We start from the raw sequence: 19,236 nt of genomic DNA, 5'->3' as shown, positions 1-19,236 counted from the left end.
ATGTACATCCAAAACACTTATGTAAATATTTATAAATTACTTATTTCTTTTCATGTCTGTGTCCCCCTGTAGACTTTAAGCTCGTTGTGGGTAGGGAACCTGTCTACCAACTCTGATGTTCCATACTCTCTCAAGTGCTTAGTACAGTAAGCACTCAATAAATACTACTATTGATTGTTAAGTCACATCACTTCCTAGGCCAATAGCCCCATTCAGCTGGTTTCTGAGGAGAATCAGCCTTACAGTTCTAAATTCACTGATTTAAGACAGTGGGTTAAAGTAGTTATGGTATTTGCTGAGTGAAATGCCCCAGCCATAGCCTGGGGTCAGGTCAGTCAGTTATATTTATTGAGTCCTTACTGTGTGTAGAGCACTGTAGTACGTGCTTGGGAGAGTACAATATAACAACATAACAGACACTATTCCCTCCCCACAGGTTTTGATTGCTCTTGGAGGGGTGGGTCAGAGAATGTGCACCAGCTGTGGTTACCTATCTTACCAAAAATTCTGCTGTAAGACTACCTGCCCCCTCACACCCAAATGTGGCTCTAGTAGGCTCTACCTGTCCTTCAGGTTGGGGCCTAGAAGGCCCATCTTTCTGATTTTTATCCTCAATCTGGTAGTTGAAATCTAGTTAGCCCTTATTTGGGTAAAGATGATTTTTTAAAATCTGCATTCTTTTGTGTATGCATGTAGAATTGAGGTATGTTATTGAATTGCAAAGGTAAACTGATCAAAGTATATTTGGGTGTATATTTGGATGGGAAGACAGGTATGCTTATTGGACAATAGAGAAACCTAGAGAAACCATAGCTAAGGGAAATATAAAAATAATGAACTAAGTCAGGTTTATACGGTAGTAATTAAGCGGAATCAATAATAATCTCTTTCTTCTCCAACCTCGAGTCTACCTTTGTATGTTGCCATTCTGTTTAAATTTCCAAAGCATTTTCCTTGGTTATTTTAGTAATTTTAACACCCATCTTCAGAAATACAGCCTTTTGAAATTCATTACATGAAAGCCATAAAGTAGAGACTAGAAATTTTTTGGAAGGGGTAATTTATGTATATATTCTATTTATTTATATTGATGACATTGATGCCTGTCTACTTTTTTTTTGTTGTCTGTCTCCCCCCTTCTAGACTGTGAGCCCGTTGTTGGGTAGGGGTTGTCTCTATTTGTTGCCAAATTGTACTTTCCAGGAGCTGAGTACAGTGGTCTTCACACAGTAAGCGCTCAATAAATACAATTGATTGATTGAATGAATGAATGAATATTTTTTAAAATTCCCGCAAGTAATAGAAAAAGAGTTTCAGTCATGATAGTGGAACCTAATCTGGAATGACTAATCCAAGATTGAGAACCACCCCATAAGATTGGACAAAAATGGAAGTAATTGAATTGTTGCATTTGTTGTGTAAGACTGTCCCTCTGTAACTGAAGTCACCAAATAACTATTTGTTAACTGTATAGATTGGCTTGCTATTGGTTTCTAAGAAGAATAAATTATACTCTCAGCTGGTTATAGAAAATGAATTTGCTTTTATATCCTTTTCTAATTGTCAGATAAATACTGATATTCTTGAGCATATGGTTGGCTATAGCCGCTGGCTAAAAGATCAGTTCCCAGCTGGAGAACCATTTCCTGGACTTGATGATATAAACGCTGTTTGTTTGGAAATGGATCACAGATGAATCCAAATGAAAATTGATTGACAAAATAGGTATGCCTACATTTAGAGGTATAAATATTGTCTTAGGAATTGCAATAGAATGTCTATTAAGCTGAGTCAGAACCCCTACTCTGAAGTTATAAATAAACAATCACCATTTTACCCTCGCTGCTTCAAAAAGGGAGCATAATGAGCTTTGACTCAATGGTTTCTCTCTATTACAGGATCATGATTTAACCAAAATAGGACTTCTCAGAGAGATGCTGCCTTTACTATTATCTCTGATAGTCTCAGAATTAGTCATTCATTATCAGTGCTTCGTAGTGGGTGAGCCTGTAAAACAGCACCACTGTGTACTTCATTTCAAAATCCTACCTTTCCCCATGGACTTCTGAAACCGCCTACAAGCTATCAAAGTCCTGGTGAGTTGGGAAATGCTTGTGTCAATCTTAGGGAAAAAGTAATGATATATCCACCCACCCACCACAGGGGTTTCTCTATTATTTTCTTTGGCTTCATAGGTCTGGATGACGTGGTAAGTGAAGTCAAAACTAAGATTTTTTAGTCATGATTTGTTCAGTTATATTTATTAATACCCCAGTCCATCGTGTCTGTGACGAATCTATCTTGGGAATCGGTGGAAGTTAAATCTTGAACACCCTGAGGGTGTTCGTTCTATTTCTTCCTCTGGTCATTTATATACCGTTTTAAAACACATTCCAAAGAAACACTTTGGGAAATACATTTGAATACCCGTCAGTCTCTTTGCCTTTTGGTATTGGACTAGAAAAAAAAAGGAAATCTAAGCTCCCACTAGGAATCATAATGTATTTGATTTGGGGGTGAAGCTATTCATGCTGTTGTTCTACTAATGATCTGAGGTTTTCATTTTGTTCAAATTCCACTCATATTGTACACCTCCTTTTCCTCGGAAATTACAGTTCAGGTAATTTCATGCATACGACCCTTTCCTCGCACATCATCAAAATTTCATTTTCAAGAGCCAATTGATGTCTGAGAGACTTTTAATGAACTTTTCTATCTGTTCTTTTACACAAAAATAATCAAACCCAGCATTTCAGTTTAAGTGAAATGTAAATACTAAAATTTTTGACTAGCAGAATATTTGCATTCTCTTTGGACTCTAAAAATATACTGGAATTTGTGTGAGAAAAACAGTTTTATGTGATTTCAATAAATTTCAATAAGGCAGTATCAACGGGGCTTTAATCAACAAATCAGTAGTATTTATTGAGTGCTCATTCTGTTCAGGACACACTACTAAGCACTTAGGAGAGAGCAATAGAGTTGGTAGAACACAATCCATGCCCTCATGGTACTTGCAATCTAGCCTACTAGCGTTAAAATTGAAGAAGACTTCAAATCATTTAGTCACGCCATTTGGTAATGATTCCGCTTTTCGCCCATGTATTTCATCTAGCCAGTGTTTTTCTTGTTTCTTTAAGTTCCTATGTTTTCATTTATCTAAATTTTGTTCAGTCAGACATAAAAGCACTAACTTTCCAGGTATTAACCAGAGTTGTTGTCTCCCTTTTTTTTCTAGGCTCTTAAACCTGATCTACAATGGAAAAACTGCTTTTATATCTGCTGTTCATTGGCATAGCAGTGAGAGCACAGATCTGCCCCAAACGTTGTGTCTGTCAGATTTTGTCTCCTAATCTCGCAACCCTCTGTGCCAAGAAAGGGCTGTTATTTGTCCCACCCAATATTGACAGAAGAACTGTGGAACTGCGATTGGCTGACAATTTTGTTACAAATATTAAGCGGAAAGATTTTGCCAACATGACCAGCTTGGTTGACCTTACCCTTTCCCGGAATACAATCAGTTTTATTACCCCCCACGCATTTGCTGACTTGCGCAATTTGCGGGCCCTGCATTTGAATAGCAACCGATTGACTAAGATCACCGACGACATGTTTAGCGGACTTTCCAACCTCCACCATTTGATACTTAACAACAACCAGCTGACTTTAATTTCCTCCACGGCCTTCGACGACGTCCTGGCCCTGGAGGAACTGGATCTGTCTTACAACAACCTGGAGACCATCCCCTGGGATGCCGTGGAGAAGATGGTGAGCTTGCACACCCTCAGCCTGGACCACAACATGATCGACCATATTCCCAAGGGAACTTTCTCCCACTTGCATAAGATGACGAGGTTAGACGTCACGTCCAATAAATTGCAGAAGCTGCCGCCTGATCCGCTCTTTCAGCGAGCTCAGGTCCTGGCCACCTCAGGGATCATCAGCCCGTCCACCTTCGCGCTAAGCTTCGGTGGCAACCCCCTGCACTGCAATTGCGAGTTGCTGTGGCTGAGGCGCCTCTCGAGGGAAGATGACCTGGAGACCTGCGCCTCTCCGGCGCTCTTATCCGGGCGCTACTTTTGGTCCATCCCAGAGGAAGAGTTTCTGTGTGAGCCTCCGCTCATCACTAGGCACACGCACGAGCTGAGGGTGCTGGAGGGTCAGAGGGCCGCCCTGAGGTGCAAGGCCCGTGGGGACCCGGAACCGGCAATCCACTGGATCTCTCCGGAGGGAAAGCTTATCTCCAATGCCACGCGGTCTCTCGTGTACGACAACGGAACCCTGGACATTCTCATCACGACCGTTAAGGATACAGGTTCTTTTACCTGCATCGCTTCCAATCCCGCCGGGGAAGCAACGCAGTCGGTGGATCTTCATATAATCAAACTTCCTCACTTGCTGAACAGTACAAATCACATCCATGAGCCTGACCCCGGTTCCTCCGACATCTCCACCTCCACCAAGTCGGGTTCCAACGCCAGTAGCGCTAACGGGGATACCAAAATCAGCCAAGATAAAAAGGTGGTCGTGGCAGAAGCGACGTCGTCGACCGCGCTGCTCAAATTTAACTTTCAGAGGAATATCCCCGGGATCCGTATGTTCCAAATCCAATACAACGGTACTTATGATGACTCACTTGTTTACAGGTAAGACCGGTTTATTTGAACACATTCTGTATCCTTGCTGGTAGAGTTTGGGTGCCTGGATTGCCAGTGCATCACCGGATTCTGTTTAATCGAGGAGAGATTTGGTACTCTAGACTCTAGGCCTCATACAGCTATTCAGCCTGAGTGCAAATGACAAGGAAGGTGAACATATCTAGCAGAATTATTTAGCATCCTGTTATTTTGGGATGGACTCTCAATTGTCCCTATGGTAATCTGATTATCAAGTGTAGTCAGGCAAGTTAAAGGACTCTTAACCGCCTCCCTCTTTTGAAACAACTGAAAAAAATGCTTTGTAAATGTCTACTTTGACCCTCTGATGCTATATTTGGTGGTGTTTCCTCTCGACTGCCAGTCTGGCTCTGCTTTGGTCTGTGGGTCAGATGGATTTATCCGAGAGTCAGGCAACGTAACCACCACACTTTTCACACCAATTAGTTAGAAATGTTTTTCAGCACCGGCTCTTATTAGAAGCTTGGCTTTACCAATCCCCGTGACCAGTAGGTTTGTCGATGAAAGCCGCAGACGCCACTAATATACGGTAGGCTCCATCCGATTCTGGATTGGAGCCATTTTAATTGGGTACATACCAAATCGGGCCAGTCTCCAGGGTCGCCGATCTCTAAGTGCTTCCTTTTCATAATCGCTGCTAGATAACGAGAGCAGAAACCGTGATGATTTTTCTTTGTATTCCATTGTCCCCAGAATGATACCTCCTACAAGCAAAACCTTTCTTGTCAATAACCTGGCTGCTGGGACTGTCTATGACTTGTGTGTCTTGGCAATATATGATGATGGCATCACTTCTCTCACTGCCACAAGAGTCGTGGGTTGCATCCAGTTTACGACAGAACAGGATTACGTCCGTTGCCATTTCATGCAGTCTCAGTTTTTAGGGGGGACGATGATTATTATAATTGGTGGAATTATAGTGGCCTCCGTACTGGTCTTCATCATCATTCTGATGATCCGCTATAAGGTCTGTAATAACAACGGTCAGCACAAGGTGACCAAGGTGAGCAATGTGTATTCTCAGACGAACGGGGCTCAGACGCAAGGCTGCGGTGGAGCCATGCCCCCATCTGTTTCCAAACAAGCTGTAGGACATGAAGAGAACAGCCAGTGTTGTAAAGTTCCTAGTGACAGTGGGACTCAATCGTCAGACGTGTGTTCCAGTCAGGACTCTTGTACCACTACCTCTGCATTGCCTCATCCCTGGACTTCAAGTACTTCTGGGCCCCCAAAGCAGAAAAGAAAGCCTGGATCCAAGCCAAGCAACGAGCCACAGAACGAAGCCGCCACAAATGCCGAGTCCCAAAACACTAACAGGAATAACTCCACTGCCCTGCAGTTAGCTAGTCGCCCTCCTGATTCAGTGAAAGAGGCACCCATGTATAAAAGAGCACAATCAAAGCCAAGTAAGTTTCTCACTTTGCCTGCTGACAGATCCAGAGCAAAGCGCAGTTACTCTCTGAACAGAGAATTAGTGGAATACCCTTGTTGTGTTAACTCCCAGAACACAGGTGGATTTTGGCCTAAGAGGAGCATGTCTATGAATTGGATGCTAATTCAGTCAGTCAATTCTGACATAGATAGTGGAAAAGCAACTCTCTCGAGTTCTGAGTGGATATTGGAAAGCACTGTGTGACCTGCTTTTTTATGGAAAAAAATATCAATTCTTTGGGAACTCCCTCATACGAATTTGGAATTCCAGAATTGTCTCACCGATTTCTGGCTTTTACGCCAAAGATTGTGATAAGCCTTGAAGTCAAAAGGTTTCTAGTATATTTCCATATGTGTATACAAACATATGTACCTATACCAACCGGTGGCAACATTTAAAGATAGACATGATTTGGGGAGCGTAAAATAAAAAAGCATGAAAGAACACCAGTGCCTTCTCTACTCTAGGTCTGGCTTCCTGGTTCTGTGGTAGCGGTAAACAAAAATAATGTTCTCATAGAAAAAAGCCTTTCATAAAGAAAATTTCATTTTCTCCAACCTTACAAAAGACCACTTAATGGATAAATCAGTAAATCAATATTTTTTTTAAATGACCCAACGGTATTTCTTTAAAGTGACAGTGATGTTACCTTTCTTCTCAGGCAAGTGCTGTACAAAACAACCACTCTGTGTTGTTATGTTGTGTAAAATAAAATATTCCATAAGTACACCCAGTCAGTGTTAAAGTAAGTACCCATCTAAGCAACATTCTTGCTCCAGAATCCCTGGTGCAACTGGGATAATTTTCATTGATCATTCCTAATTTTTCAGGGATAAAGGAAGAAGAATTTACACTTCCACTAGCTTTTCGTTACAAATCCGGGCCTGGTTCTAAGATACAGGAGTAGAGCTATGACCTCCTAATCTAAACACATCTGCCTGGTCATGCACAGGTTTTATGTACGACCTGTGAATACGAATGAGGAAGGCAGAAATCCAAACACTTAGGCTTCTTATACAATAAAACTTTGATTTTAATCCCAGTTGAAAATATAACAGAAAAAAATGCTATAACAGATTTCATTTCTTTGGAATGCTTCCCATATCCATATTTTAACATTTGTATCGCATTTCTATGGATTTAATTAGCACTGGAACTAAAACCCATGATGGAATTCAATTAAGAAACATCCATTGTATTAAGGACAGTTAATCATGGACATGTCCCATCTGATGGTGGTATGATATAATGGGGACCAGATTCTGATGCAACAGCCAAGGGCAGATGCACTGAGTTGTAGATTGAACACCAGATCAAACATCTTAGCCATAGGACATGGTGGGATTGGTGAAAGTATGCTTGACTGGTTAGAATCGAATCAGTCAACCGGTAGCATTTATTGGTGAGGGTTAGGGTTAGTTAGGGTAAGAGCACTGTACCAGGCAGAGAGCGCTCAATAAATAAATATCATTGAATGAATATCCCTGCTCTCACAAAAGTTACGGCAGAATGCCATCAGTTCCGTGAGACCACCACCTCGATTGCATAACTGTCGCATTTCCCAGCACTTAGAACAGTGCTTCGGGGCTTAGAACAGTGCTTTGCACGTAGTAAGCATTTAATAAATGCCATCATTATTAATTCTGGCCTGAGAAATGGTGAAAATGTCACACCCACCCAAAATCACGCTAAATGACTCCGAATAGGATGTGGAAGTAAATCTGTCGCCTGGGAAAAAGCCGAGTTAACTCTTTCTTGCCAGTGGAGTCCCTGGTAGTGAGTGCCTCTTAAGGGCACTGAACAGTAGAACAGTGCTTTGCACATTGGAAGCACTTAACCAATGACATTATTTTTGTTGTTGTTGTTGTTGTTGTCTGAAGAGTTAATACAGCTTCCCAAACCTGTTTAGTTTCCTCCCGTGAAGTGTGTGACTCAGCACGTTATTTGTATGGAGTGCCTTCTGGTTTGACTTACTATGTTTTTGTTTTTTGTTTTTTTTAAATACTTTTTTTAAGTTAAAGTTGAAAATGGAAAGAAAGCATTTTGACCCGGTAGAGGTCTAACAGCTTACTGGGTGATACGTAAATATTTGCCAATAGAGATCTAAGCCATTAAAAAATAATTTCCCCTGGAATAGAACAAAAATGTATTTTTGTCCTTTTGGTGAAATATTTTGTCAGCTACTATAAATGGCTCCTATCAGCTAAGTAGTTTCTGTAGCTACTGCATCTAAAATAGATATGCTTGAATATTTAACATTTATTAATACTAACAAATCAGACTGACAAAATAAAGCCAAAAAATATTTAACTTGGATTTTCTAGGATTATTCACAATCCAGCAGAAAAAGAATTAGGCTTCACTGAAACCTTGGTCTGCTTATTTAAAAAAGAAATGCTGGTTAGAATTCTCATTAAATAAGGAGTCAACTTGGCAATGAAACCTTGAAAATGGATATGGTTTTGCCTTAATAATATTGCCCACTGATGTGTTTTAAGATGGCATATAGTTGTTTTATTGCCTGCTGTAGCTGCCAAATTTTCATTTTACAATTGGGGGCTAAAGAAGTGGGAGATTTTTAGTAGGAAATGAGTGGACAGAGCTTGGAAGAAGTAGGTGGTTTTCAGCGTGCAAATAGCACCTGATTTGTGTTTTTAATCTATATCATCTGCTTGTCTCCCCTATTACAAACCCAAGGTAGCCACAGATTATCTTGCATCTGGAAAGGGAAGTCCACTATAACATGAAGAACAATTGATCATTCTTAGCATATCTTGAGGTGGCTTTGGTGTATGTAAGAGTATTAGTAGTGGCATTTATTGGTACCCACTAGATTCAGTGCACTGTACTAGGTGCTTGGAAAATACAGAACAGAGGAGGGACCCAGTCCCTGTCACACAAGGATCTAAAGGTAAGGCTGTTCATGAAGCTTCCTAGATGGCTGAGACCACACTAGGAAATGGTTGATATTTCTTTTTAAAATACTAATTATGGTATTTATCAAGCTCATATTGCATGCTAAGATTCTGGGGAGATACAAGATGATTGAACAGGATAGCATCCCTGTTTTAAATGGAGCTTTCAATTAAGATGAAAATACCCAGGGATTTTATTTTGGTAGAATTGGAAGGAAATTGCTTTTTCTTACCTAAGTTAAAAGAAGTATACATTCTCTACAAGGTAAGTTAAAAAAAGGGCTAAGCTCTAGGCCAGGAAAAGGATGGGGGAGAGAGGAGATAGAGAGAAAACATGCCACAGAATTAAGAAATTCTATCTTCTCCTTCCTCATGACCCCCCAGTTAATAATAATAATAGTTGTGGCATTTAAGTGCTTATTATGTGCCAGGCACTGTACTAAGTGCTGGGGTAGATACAAGGTAATTGGGTTGGACATAGTCCTTGCCCCACAAGGGGCTCACAGTTTTAATCTTTATATTAATCTTTATAGACCTATAGATGAGGTAACTGAGGTGCGGAGAAGTGAAGTGACTTGACCCAGTTCACACCACAGACAAGTAGCGGAGCTGGTATTAGAACCCAGGTCCTTCTGATTCCAGGCCCATGTCTATCCACTGCTTCCATTGCTTCTAGAGAAGCAGCATGGCTCAGTGGAAAGAGCATGGGCTTTGGAGTCAGAGGCCATGGGTTCAAATCCCGGCTCCGCCACTTATCAGCTGGGTGACTTTGAGCAAGTCACTTAACTTCTCTGTTCCTCAGTTACTTCATCTGTAAATGGGGATGAAGACTGTGAGCACCCTGTAGGACAAACTGTTCACTTTGTAACCTCCCCAGCACTTAGAACAGTGTTCGGCACATATTAAGCACTTAATAAATGCCATAATAATTATTATTATTATTATTATTATTATTATTATTATTATTATTATGGCAGTAGCAGTGCACAATCCTAAAGTCAACAGTTGTGGGGAAGCAGTGTTGTCTAGCAGAATGAACACAATGCTGGGAGTCAGAATACCTGAGTACTAATACCAATTCTGCCACTTCCCTGATGTGTGTACTTTGGCAAGTCACTTAACTTCTCTTTGCCTCAGTTGCCTCATCTGTAAAATGGGGATTAAATACCTGTGTCCTTCCACTTTAGACTTTGAGTCCCATGTGGGACGGGGGCCCGTCGGATCTAATTGTATCAACCACAGTTCTAGACACATAAATTCATAATAAATACCACTCTCATTATTATTATTGGTGGCACAGGGGTGGGGAAACCTCTACATACAGCCGATTGTCATTTCACAAAGCTTGTATTCACTTTAAACATTCATAACCCTTTCTGACAGAGTGTAAGACTAATATTCACAACAGTTTCTAGGATGATTTGTATGGTGAAACAATAAAAACAGTAGGAAAATTGAACTAATATTTTAATCTGCAGTCTCTCTTTTCATGCAGGAGAATAGAATGCTACCGTATTTGAAATGAGATAGATAAAAATGTAGTCATCATCATTATAAGTATTTATCAAGGATATCCTTGATATCCTTGACTTGGAGAAGCAGTGTGGCTCAGTGGAAAGAGCCCGGGCTTTGGAGTCAGAGGTCATGGGTTCAAATCCCGGCTCCGGCAATTGCCAGCTGTGTGACTTTGGGCAAGTCACTTCACTTCTCTGGGCCTCAGTTACCTCATCTGGAAAATGGGGATTAAGACTTGTGAGCCCCCATGGGACAACCTGATCACCTTGTAACTTCTCCAGTGCTTAGAACAGTGCTTTGCACATAGTAAGCACTTAATAAATGCCATTATTATTATTATTATCCTCTGTACAGATTACTGTACTAAGCACTTAGTGAGTACAGTTAAACTGATGATACAGTTCCTGCCCTTGACCTTACAGTCTAGCAAGGCTGTCCTTCAACAGTCACTTTAGGTGACAAATTCCTAACTTGGGAGTGGAGAGGGGAGAGTTTTTAAGATCCACCCAGCCCTAACACCACCAAATTGAGCCTTCCCCTCCACTCCCCTCCACCTCCCCCACCCCCCAACACCAGTTTTGGGTCTAGTAGTATTTGAGGAGTTGTTCTCTGTAGGCAAATGATCCTGACACTTGTAGAAAAAGAGTATTTAAAAAGAACATTGACTGGAGTGAGAAAAATGAAAGATGCTGTGTAGTTTGTGATAAGTGAAAAAATGTGAAGCTACCACATATCTATCAGAGGCTTATATTTTCTGTCATGCAAAGTTTAAAAATACCATTGTCAGAAACTCAAATGTTTTATCAAGTGCTGAAAAATGCATACTTTTTTACCTTCACTAAAGACTCCATTTTATAAAAAGTCACAGCAAATATATTCATTCCCAAGTACATTGATATATATACCTCTGTTCAGCTTGAGTTGAATTTAATTCTCAGCTAAAATGTAGAAGTGATGAATGTGGGTTGACTTTCTGAGAGAGATTTTCTAACAAAGCTCCTCGCCATTAGATGCTTAATATCCACTTGTGGAATACACATTCTATAGTGCAGAGAGACTTGGATTTGTCATATTTGTTCTTAGGATATTTTTTTTTCTCTCCATTGAAAAAGCTATCAACTATTTTTCACAGTTCTCTCTTTTTTGAAAGGGAACTAGAAAAGCACCATTCTTTGTTCCAAAGAACACAGTCCTTCAAGTATTCAAGGGAAAACACACAACCGTATCTTCATTTATATTTTAAAACCAGTGACCTGAAGTGAACTGTGCAGCTCGGTTTGGTACTTTGATCGATTGAACATTGCTAGAACCCCATTACCCATCCAATAGAAACGATCTCTCTCTGATAGTTCAGGAGTCTCTGACAATATACTGCTGTTGCTTCTGACATAGTGTACTTGTCCCTTGAGATCCATTTTTGCGTACAGTGAATATACATTATTTTTCTGTTCATGTAAAAGCGATGTTTGCAGTCACCAGCCCTGAATCACAGAAATGTTTTATTTAAAAGTTTGAAAAGAGTGGTTGAATTGCAGGATTCAAGGACATATCTGCCCTCAGACACTCTGGCCTCATTCCCATGACAGTTGTATCTCTCATGCCTGCTGAATGCAGAGCCTCTTTGGGACACTTGCTGGGGAAAAGATAAATAAGAATCTGCATTGTTGTGTGAAGGTATTTAACCTTTATGGAGAGTAGCTCGGAGAATATGAATGTAGAAATATATTTTCTTTTCTGGATATCAGGGAAATGAAGAAACTGCTAGTTTGAGAATAGCTATGTACAAGGAAAATTAAGCACTGGAAAATGGGAAATGTGCTTCTATTCTGCATTGTTTGGCTTTTGTTGGTTATTATAACATGGTGGCTTTTAATTATGGTCAATAAGGTGTTGTAGTCTAGTTACAGCTATAATTGCCAAAAGAAATGCTTACGCATACGCCTATGCAATTCATTCAATCATATTTATTGAGCACTTACTGTGCGCAGAGCACTGTACTAAGCACTTGGGAAGTACAAGTTGAATGTTGATTGTGAATTAAGAAAATAAAAGACAGTCTGATACTCGTATTTTAGTACTGAGGGGGAAAAGTGTGAAATGTGACAGGATAATATTTTCATACTTAAAGCAAACCGTTATGGAGAATCCTGGGATAAGGAATTGTTTTTGGAAGGGAGTACATAAGGGGCCTCAAAATAGTAAATAGGAAATTCTGAGTTAATGAGAGTAACTAGAAGACTTTTGTTACTGAGAAGGTAGAAACTAGCTGACATGGCTTTGTGAAGATGAAGTTTATCAAGAATTTCACGGGAAATGTATTAGGATCAACGTCTTTAATCAACTAATTCTTTATGACATTGGAACTTTTATTCCCAGATGCTTTGCTGACTAATGTTGACGAGACTGTACATGATACACAGGTGAGATCATTTTATATTTCAAAGACATTTTGAACATTTATATTGCACCTATTAGGTTTTACAAGAATTTCTATTTTATTCTAATGACTCTAGTGTCCAAGTAGAAGAAAATGTATTTACATTTTAGAAGGCTCTTAGTGACATCATCAATCTTACCCAAAGTAAAGTTGCATTTTAATTATGTGGATTTCTAGGGCTCAAATTTAGCCATTTTCCATATTAAATGAGGATGTTCCATTTACTACTAAAGAATGTGCATTTTTATAAATATTTCATGGAAAAATGGCAAAAACACAGTTCGAAAGATTATTCATTCATAGCTCCAGATCCCCTAAGAGCTGAAATATTCTATCATACCCCAATAAAAGCTAATGAGTGAAACGTTTTACCATTGGCTAAAATGAATGGAACGGCTTTCAAACGACACTCAGGGTTTGCTGTAAATTGTGGCTAGCACTCCTCTTATTTGCCACCAGTTACTCTTCCTGGTTGTTTTTCCACCAAATTTTCAATCCTTAGTATTCTGTCTTCTGAGTGCATTGAAAATATTTTCCCAGTGCAGAGCATCAATTATTGTGTTCAAAAGGCTGTAAACTCCTTTAACCATTTACTTGGAGCCCAGAAGACCCCAAACCTGACCAAGAAAATGTCATGGTAATTTTACAGGATGAATATACTTAACTCATTTCTCTTCAACTTATTATTTCCGAAGCATAGCAAAGGTTTCTCTAGCAAACATACAGCCTTATCCCATCTTTGAAAAGCAAAAACACTTTCCTCAATAGGAGGTGCTTTAATCTCTGGGCCCTCCTGTCTGTTTAATCTTTTTTCAGTGCAATAACTGGCTATGTAGTGGCCTATACAGGTCAAAAACAGCAAGCTGCTTCTTTTCCAAGAATATCTTCATTATGGACAATCTGCCAAGTTTTGGATAACAGCTGAACTGAACAAGACAGGTGGTGATAAGTCCTCATCAATTGCAGGTTCTGTGGCCACATATCTAATTGGAGGAAAAGCAATGAACTGTTGATCTTTTCAATCTAGGGTATGTTAAAGTAGCCTGGCTTACTAAAGTCGGATGAAAAAGCCAGGGGAAAGTCATGTGATAGAATGATGATCATAGATGCACCTGAAGAAGTCTGTTTCGCTTTGATAGGATGGTCTTGCCAAACTCAGGCATCCTGAGAGAGAGTCTGGCGTGCATTTATTCAATCAGTGGATAAGGTAGAGGTTTTAGCATTTTCGTGAGGTCTTTCTAAATGTCACCTTTCTTATTAATCTTCCCTGTGTCATTCTGTGACTCCTTTGCCTTCAGATGAATGGCTAAATTATGCTTCCATCATGCTTACTTTATATATTGGCTTAAAATATTAAGGAAATAGGGGTATCGCGTATAAGGATTTTCTCTTCCTGGTATTAGAACAGTATAAAACAAATACAGATCTATTTTAAAGGAGTAATATTAGAAATAATAATACAATTTTCATTCATTAGCTAAAGCCTTTCCTTTATCCTATTGGAGTCACTACAAAGCCATGGCATACTATTAAATCCAGGGTGACTGTATTTCTGGTAAGTACTTTATGCTGTAGCAGGTCCTACATTCCAACAAATGTCAGAGAAAAAAATACGGTTTCCTTGACTGTTTTTTCTGAAGAGATTGTTCTTATCCGAGCCTTTCAGAACATAAGTGGTACTTAACTGCAAATGAAAGCTATGAAGTATGACTTAGCGATGAATCGAGCTTCCCACTGTTTTTGTGTTATCCTGAGCTAACCAGCCTGAGGTGCCATCCAATATAATAGCAGTGCTAAAGAGTATGCTTTTTCAATGGGTGGAGATTTAAAATAGACACATTAGTTTCCCACTAGGCAGATGAAGTGTACAAAGCGTAACTGCTATTTTTTTTATATTAATGTCTGTCACCTGTAGACTGTAAGCTCATTGTGGACAGGAAACATGTTTCCAACTGTTGTAGTCCCGCAAGTGCTTAGTACCGTGCTCTGCACACAGTAAGAGAGCAATTCATACCATTGATTGATGTGAATTGAAGAAATGTAACCTATTTGTGTTTTTAATGATGTGACAGGTGCATGGATATGGATGTACAAAGAAACTGGGTAAAATAAAAGTCCATTCTTTTATTGGAATGGAGCAGGAGAATTTTTAGTTATCCAATTTTGATTCCTTTAAGATTAGTCTGAGGGAAGGGCATTCATGCATTCATAAAAACCAAAATGAAAATGAACATGAAATTAAGGAAAACTAGCGTGAAAGTCTGCTGCCTCTCCGATGCAAAAGAAAAACAACCAATCAATCAACCTGTGGTATTTATCGAGCACTTTTTGAGTGCTGGGCAGTGTACTGAGAACTTGGAAAAGGCAGTAATGACAAGAAAGACATATATTCCCTGTCCTCAAATAGTTTACAATTTGATTTTTGTACTTGCATCAATCCTTACGGGCTGGTATTGTGGTACCGTAGACCCAGCTGGGCCAGCGATAACTGTGCTGTAACTGTCACTCTGGAGGCCTCCTGCCGCCGCCTGCCATCCCTCCCCAAACTCACCGTAGTGGGCCTAGCCCATATTTACGTTGGTTGATCCCCTCCCTAGGAAGACCACTCGCTCAAGGTCCTAATAAGCCAGTCTCCTAGAAAGTTTGCCTTTTACAAATCTCCAACAATTTATAGTGTTATCCACTCTTGTTCAGGAAGAATATTATTTTATGTAACCTAAATCAATTGATCTTCTGATCAAGCCTATTTCCTATTGTCAATACTATTCAACTGACATTTTCTTCTTCGCCATCTGTTCCTGGTCTCAACCTTTCCCTACAGATCAGTCAGATGGTCAGTTTTTATTTATGGAGGGTTTCCTGTGTGCAGAACTCTGTACTAAACTATTTGAGAGAGTACAACAGAATAAAAAAAATACCCATTAGCCTCAAGGTGCTTACAGTCTAGTAGTAGAAGTCATTGTCCATTTTATACTTCTTTGCTCATTTCCAAATTTTCCCTCTTCCCTTAATCTGTGGGGTCTAGAACTGGACAAGATTCTAGTAAAGATCTGACTACTGCCAGGTACACTAGGATTTTTCCTGTGATTATGTAAAATGTAACAATAATTGTACCTGATATTTTTAAAGATCAATAAGTACCGACTCCTACAGTTAATGTTCCACCGATTAGCCTAAATGAGATGTTCGTTAAGCGTTTACGTTTACTATGCTATTTGCAAGGCATTGTACTAAGCACTGGCATAGATACTAGCTGATTGGGTTGGATAGAGTCCAGGTCCCACATGGGCTCACAGTCTTAATATGCATTTTAAGGATGAGGTAGCCTAGGAACAGAGAAGTTAAGTGACTTTCATAAGGCCACATAGCAGACAGTGGCGGAGCCGGAATTAGAACCCTCTGCACACAGTAAGCGCTCAATAAATACAATTCATTCATTCACTCATTTGTATTTATTGAGCGCTTACTGTGTGCAGAGCACTATACTAAGCGCTTGAGAAGTACAAGTCGGTAACATATAGAGACGGTCCCTACCCAACAACGAGCTCACAGTCTAGAAGGGGGAGACAGACAATCAATCAATCAATCATATTTATTGAGCGCTTACTGTGTGCAGAGCACTGTACTAAGCAGTTGGGAAGTACAAGTTGGCAACATATAGAGACGGTCCCTACCCAACAGTGGGCTCACAGTCTAGAAGGGGGAGACAGACAACAAAACAAAACATGTAGATAGGTGTCAAAATCGTCAGAACAAATAGAATTAAAGCTATATGTGCAATTAGATCTTCTGATTCCCAGGCCCATGGTCTTTCCCCTAAGCCATGATGTTTCTTTCTTTCTTTCTCTCTCTCTCTCTCTCTCTCTCTCTCTCTCTCTCTCTCTCTCTCTCTCTGCATAGATAATAAATATTGTGATATTCAAGCATAACCAATAATTTCCCATTTAATATTTGTTTTTCTCTTATAAGTGAAACACAAGAAGCAGAAGCAGTGTTGCCTAGTGGATAGAGCATGGGCCTAGAGTTAGAAGGACTTGGGTTCTAGTCCCGGGTCTACCACTTGAATACTATGTGACCTTGGGCAAGTCAGTTAACTTCTCTGTGCCTCAGTTACCTCACCTGTAAAGTGGGTGCCTCAGTTACCTCATCTGTAAAGTGGGGATTAAGACTGTGAGCCCCATCTGGAATATTGACCGTATCCAACCTGATTAGCTTGTATCTCCCCCAGCAATCAATATAGTGCCTGGAACAACATAGTAAGTGCTTAACAAATAGAAAAAAAAACAGTACTCTTCTTGAATTCCATTTAGTCGATCACTGGAAAATATGTTAAGGTCATTTCTTAATTTTCCCAAAGAGAAAATTAGTTTTAGGAAAATTAATGCATCCTTTCAAGAAGTTTCAAAAAATTTCCATTTTCACAAAACTTTTCAACAGCAACCAACATGTTCATGTGCTGTTATTCAGTATCATCAGTTTAAAAAATATGGTATTAGTGAAGTAGTATTTTCTGAGTTGATAAAATATTTTTCAATCTCATATTTACTTTAAATTCTGCCTAATATTGATCAGTTCCTTTATATATGGGATCACACTGATTAGCAAGATTGTATTTGTGGCATATCTGTTCTGTATAAACACATGTGACTTCAATGTCCTGAATATTTATTATTATGATACTGAGTGCTTATTTTGTGTCAAGCCCTAGCAAGGTCCAGGGAGGGTACTTGGAGTAGGTCAATAGTTTTCTTGAATATCTGGTATCTTGAGTTTCTCCTAAATGTCTACATAGATCAATGTAAGAAGAAAGCAATGTACACAGTATTTTGAAGTTAAATGATTGACTGCCTTTCTTGTTTGTTCATTCATTTACTCATTCAGTGGTGTTTATTGAGCACTTACCATTTGCAGAGCACTGTACTAAGCGCTTGGGAGGGTACAATATAACCACAAACAGACACGTTCCCTGTCCACAACGAGTTTACAGTCTAGAGGGTTTATCTTGTATCAGCCTCAGTGTCTAGTATGGTGTTTGACACAAAGTAAGCACTTAATATTCATTCATTCGGTTGTATTTATTGAGCACTTACTGTGTGTAGAACACTGTACTAAGCGCTTGGAAGGTACAATTCAGCAACAGATAGAGACAATCCCTGCCCAACAACAGGCACACAGTCTAGAAGGGGGAGACAGACAATTAGTGTGTATAACAAGAGTAATTTCAATAGCAGTGATAACCTCTATCATTTGCCAGTAAATGCTTACAGTATCTGTCTCTTGTGAAACATCGACTCATGATTAGAGAACATAACTGTGATTGTATCCATTCTCAACAGACATATCTCTTTGCTTGAATGAACAGGCAAGCTAGTGCAGGAGATAATCTCAGACCATGAGTTATCTTTATATCACTGACCTATTGAGGTTGGATAAATCTCAAGAAGACATGCCTTTAGTAATCACATTTGGATTTATTGCTCCCTTCAACCCATCATTCACAGGTCACAGCAATGATCTGCAAATGGTCATGTGCAGTAGTGTATTTAGTCACAGATATTTAAGAAAACCTGTATGAGTTGCAAAATGCAAAGGATTATAAATCTTATTAGCTGCCTATTTTCTTTCTTTTTGTTTGCACAGAGGCTGGAGTCAATCTGAACAACATCAGCAATTTTCCAGCTCCAGAAAAATATTGCCACTGATATTTTTACTGGTAAAGCGTAATGGGACTCCAACTCACAGATGACTAATTTGTTGAACTGGTACGCCAGGAGATTCTTTCCATCTGAGACCAAGGCTGAAAGTCTCAGAAATTATTCAAAGTGACTCCATCCAACTATGTTTCCTCCCCAGTTCCCAGAATTTTTTTTGCCCCCCAAACATCTTTTCTGGCCTCCCAAGTATTTTTTATAAAATAAAGAAATAAAACAGACCCACGTTGGCATCGACTTCTGTACCAACCCATGTTAAGAGCTGCCAACCATGCATTCAAAGACTGTAGAACCTTGAGTAACCTATATCACTTTAACAAATAAATGTTTTACTATTACAGAAAGTGCACGTTGATTGATTTATGAGAGGTCTATTACTCCGGGTATGACTATTGAAAACAGCAACTACAAGGAATAATAGTGCTGTTTTGCAATATGGAGCATTTTCCAAGCTGAAGAACCCCAAGTTACTTCATAAAACAGAACTCCGTCATGCATGACTACAGTCCTCTGGGTTGGAACATCGCTGCTGCTTAAATAGCACATTATG

The 19,236-nt window shown here is 39.5% G+C and overlaps 1 protein-coding gene across 2 annotated transcripts in view; it reads left to right on the top strand.

Annotated features, from left to right (window-relative positions):
- LRFN5 (leucine rich repeat and fibronectin type III domain containing 5) overlaps positions 1-19,024 on the top strand; it is a 101,674-nt gene extending 82,650 nt beyond the window's left edge. For both annotated transcript variants that reach the window (XM_038756619.1, XM_038756620.1), the window contains 4 exons: positions 3,239-4,646; positions 5,370-6,082; positions 12,915-12,958; positions 18,616-19,024. In XM_038756619.1, the coding sequence (XP_038612547.1) occupies positions 3,259-4,646; positions 5,370-6,082; positions 12,915-12,958; positions 18,616-18,633 (2,163 nt within the window). In that variant the 5' untranslated portion in view covers positions 3,239-3,258 and the 3' untranslated portion in view covers positions 18,634-19,024. The remainder of the gene's footprint in view (positions 1-3,238; positions 4,647-5,369; positions 6,083-12,914; positions 12,959-18,615) is intronic.
- The last annotated feature ends 212 nt before the right edge of the window (positions 19,025-19,236 follow it).

Source organism: Tachyglossus aculeatus, chromosome 14 (genome assembly GCF_015852505.1).
Source record: "Tachyglossus aculeatus isolate mTacAcu1 chromosome 14, mTacAcu1.pri, whole genome shotgun sequence".
Lineage (NCBI taxonomy): Eukaryota > Metazoa > Chordata > Mammalia > Monotremata > Tachyglossidae > Tachyglossus > Tachyglossus aculeatus.
This window is presented reverse-complemented; position numbering and strand designations above follow the sequence as displayed.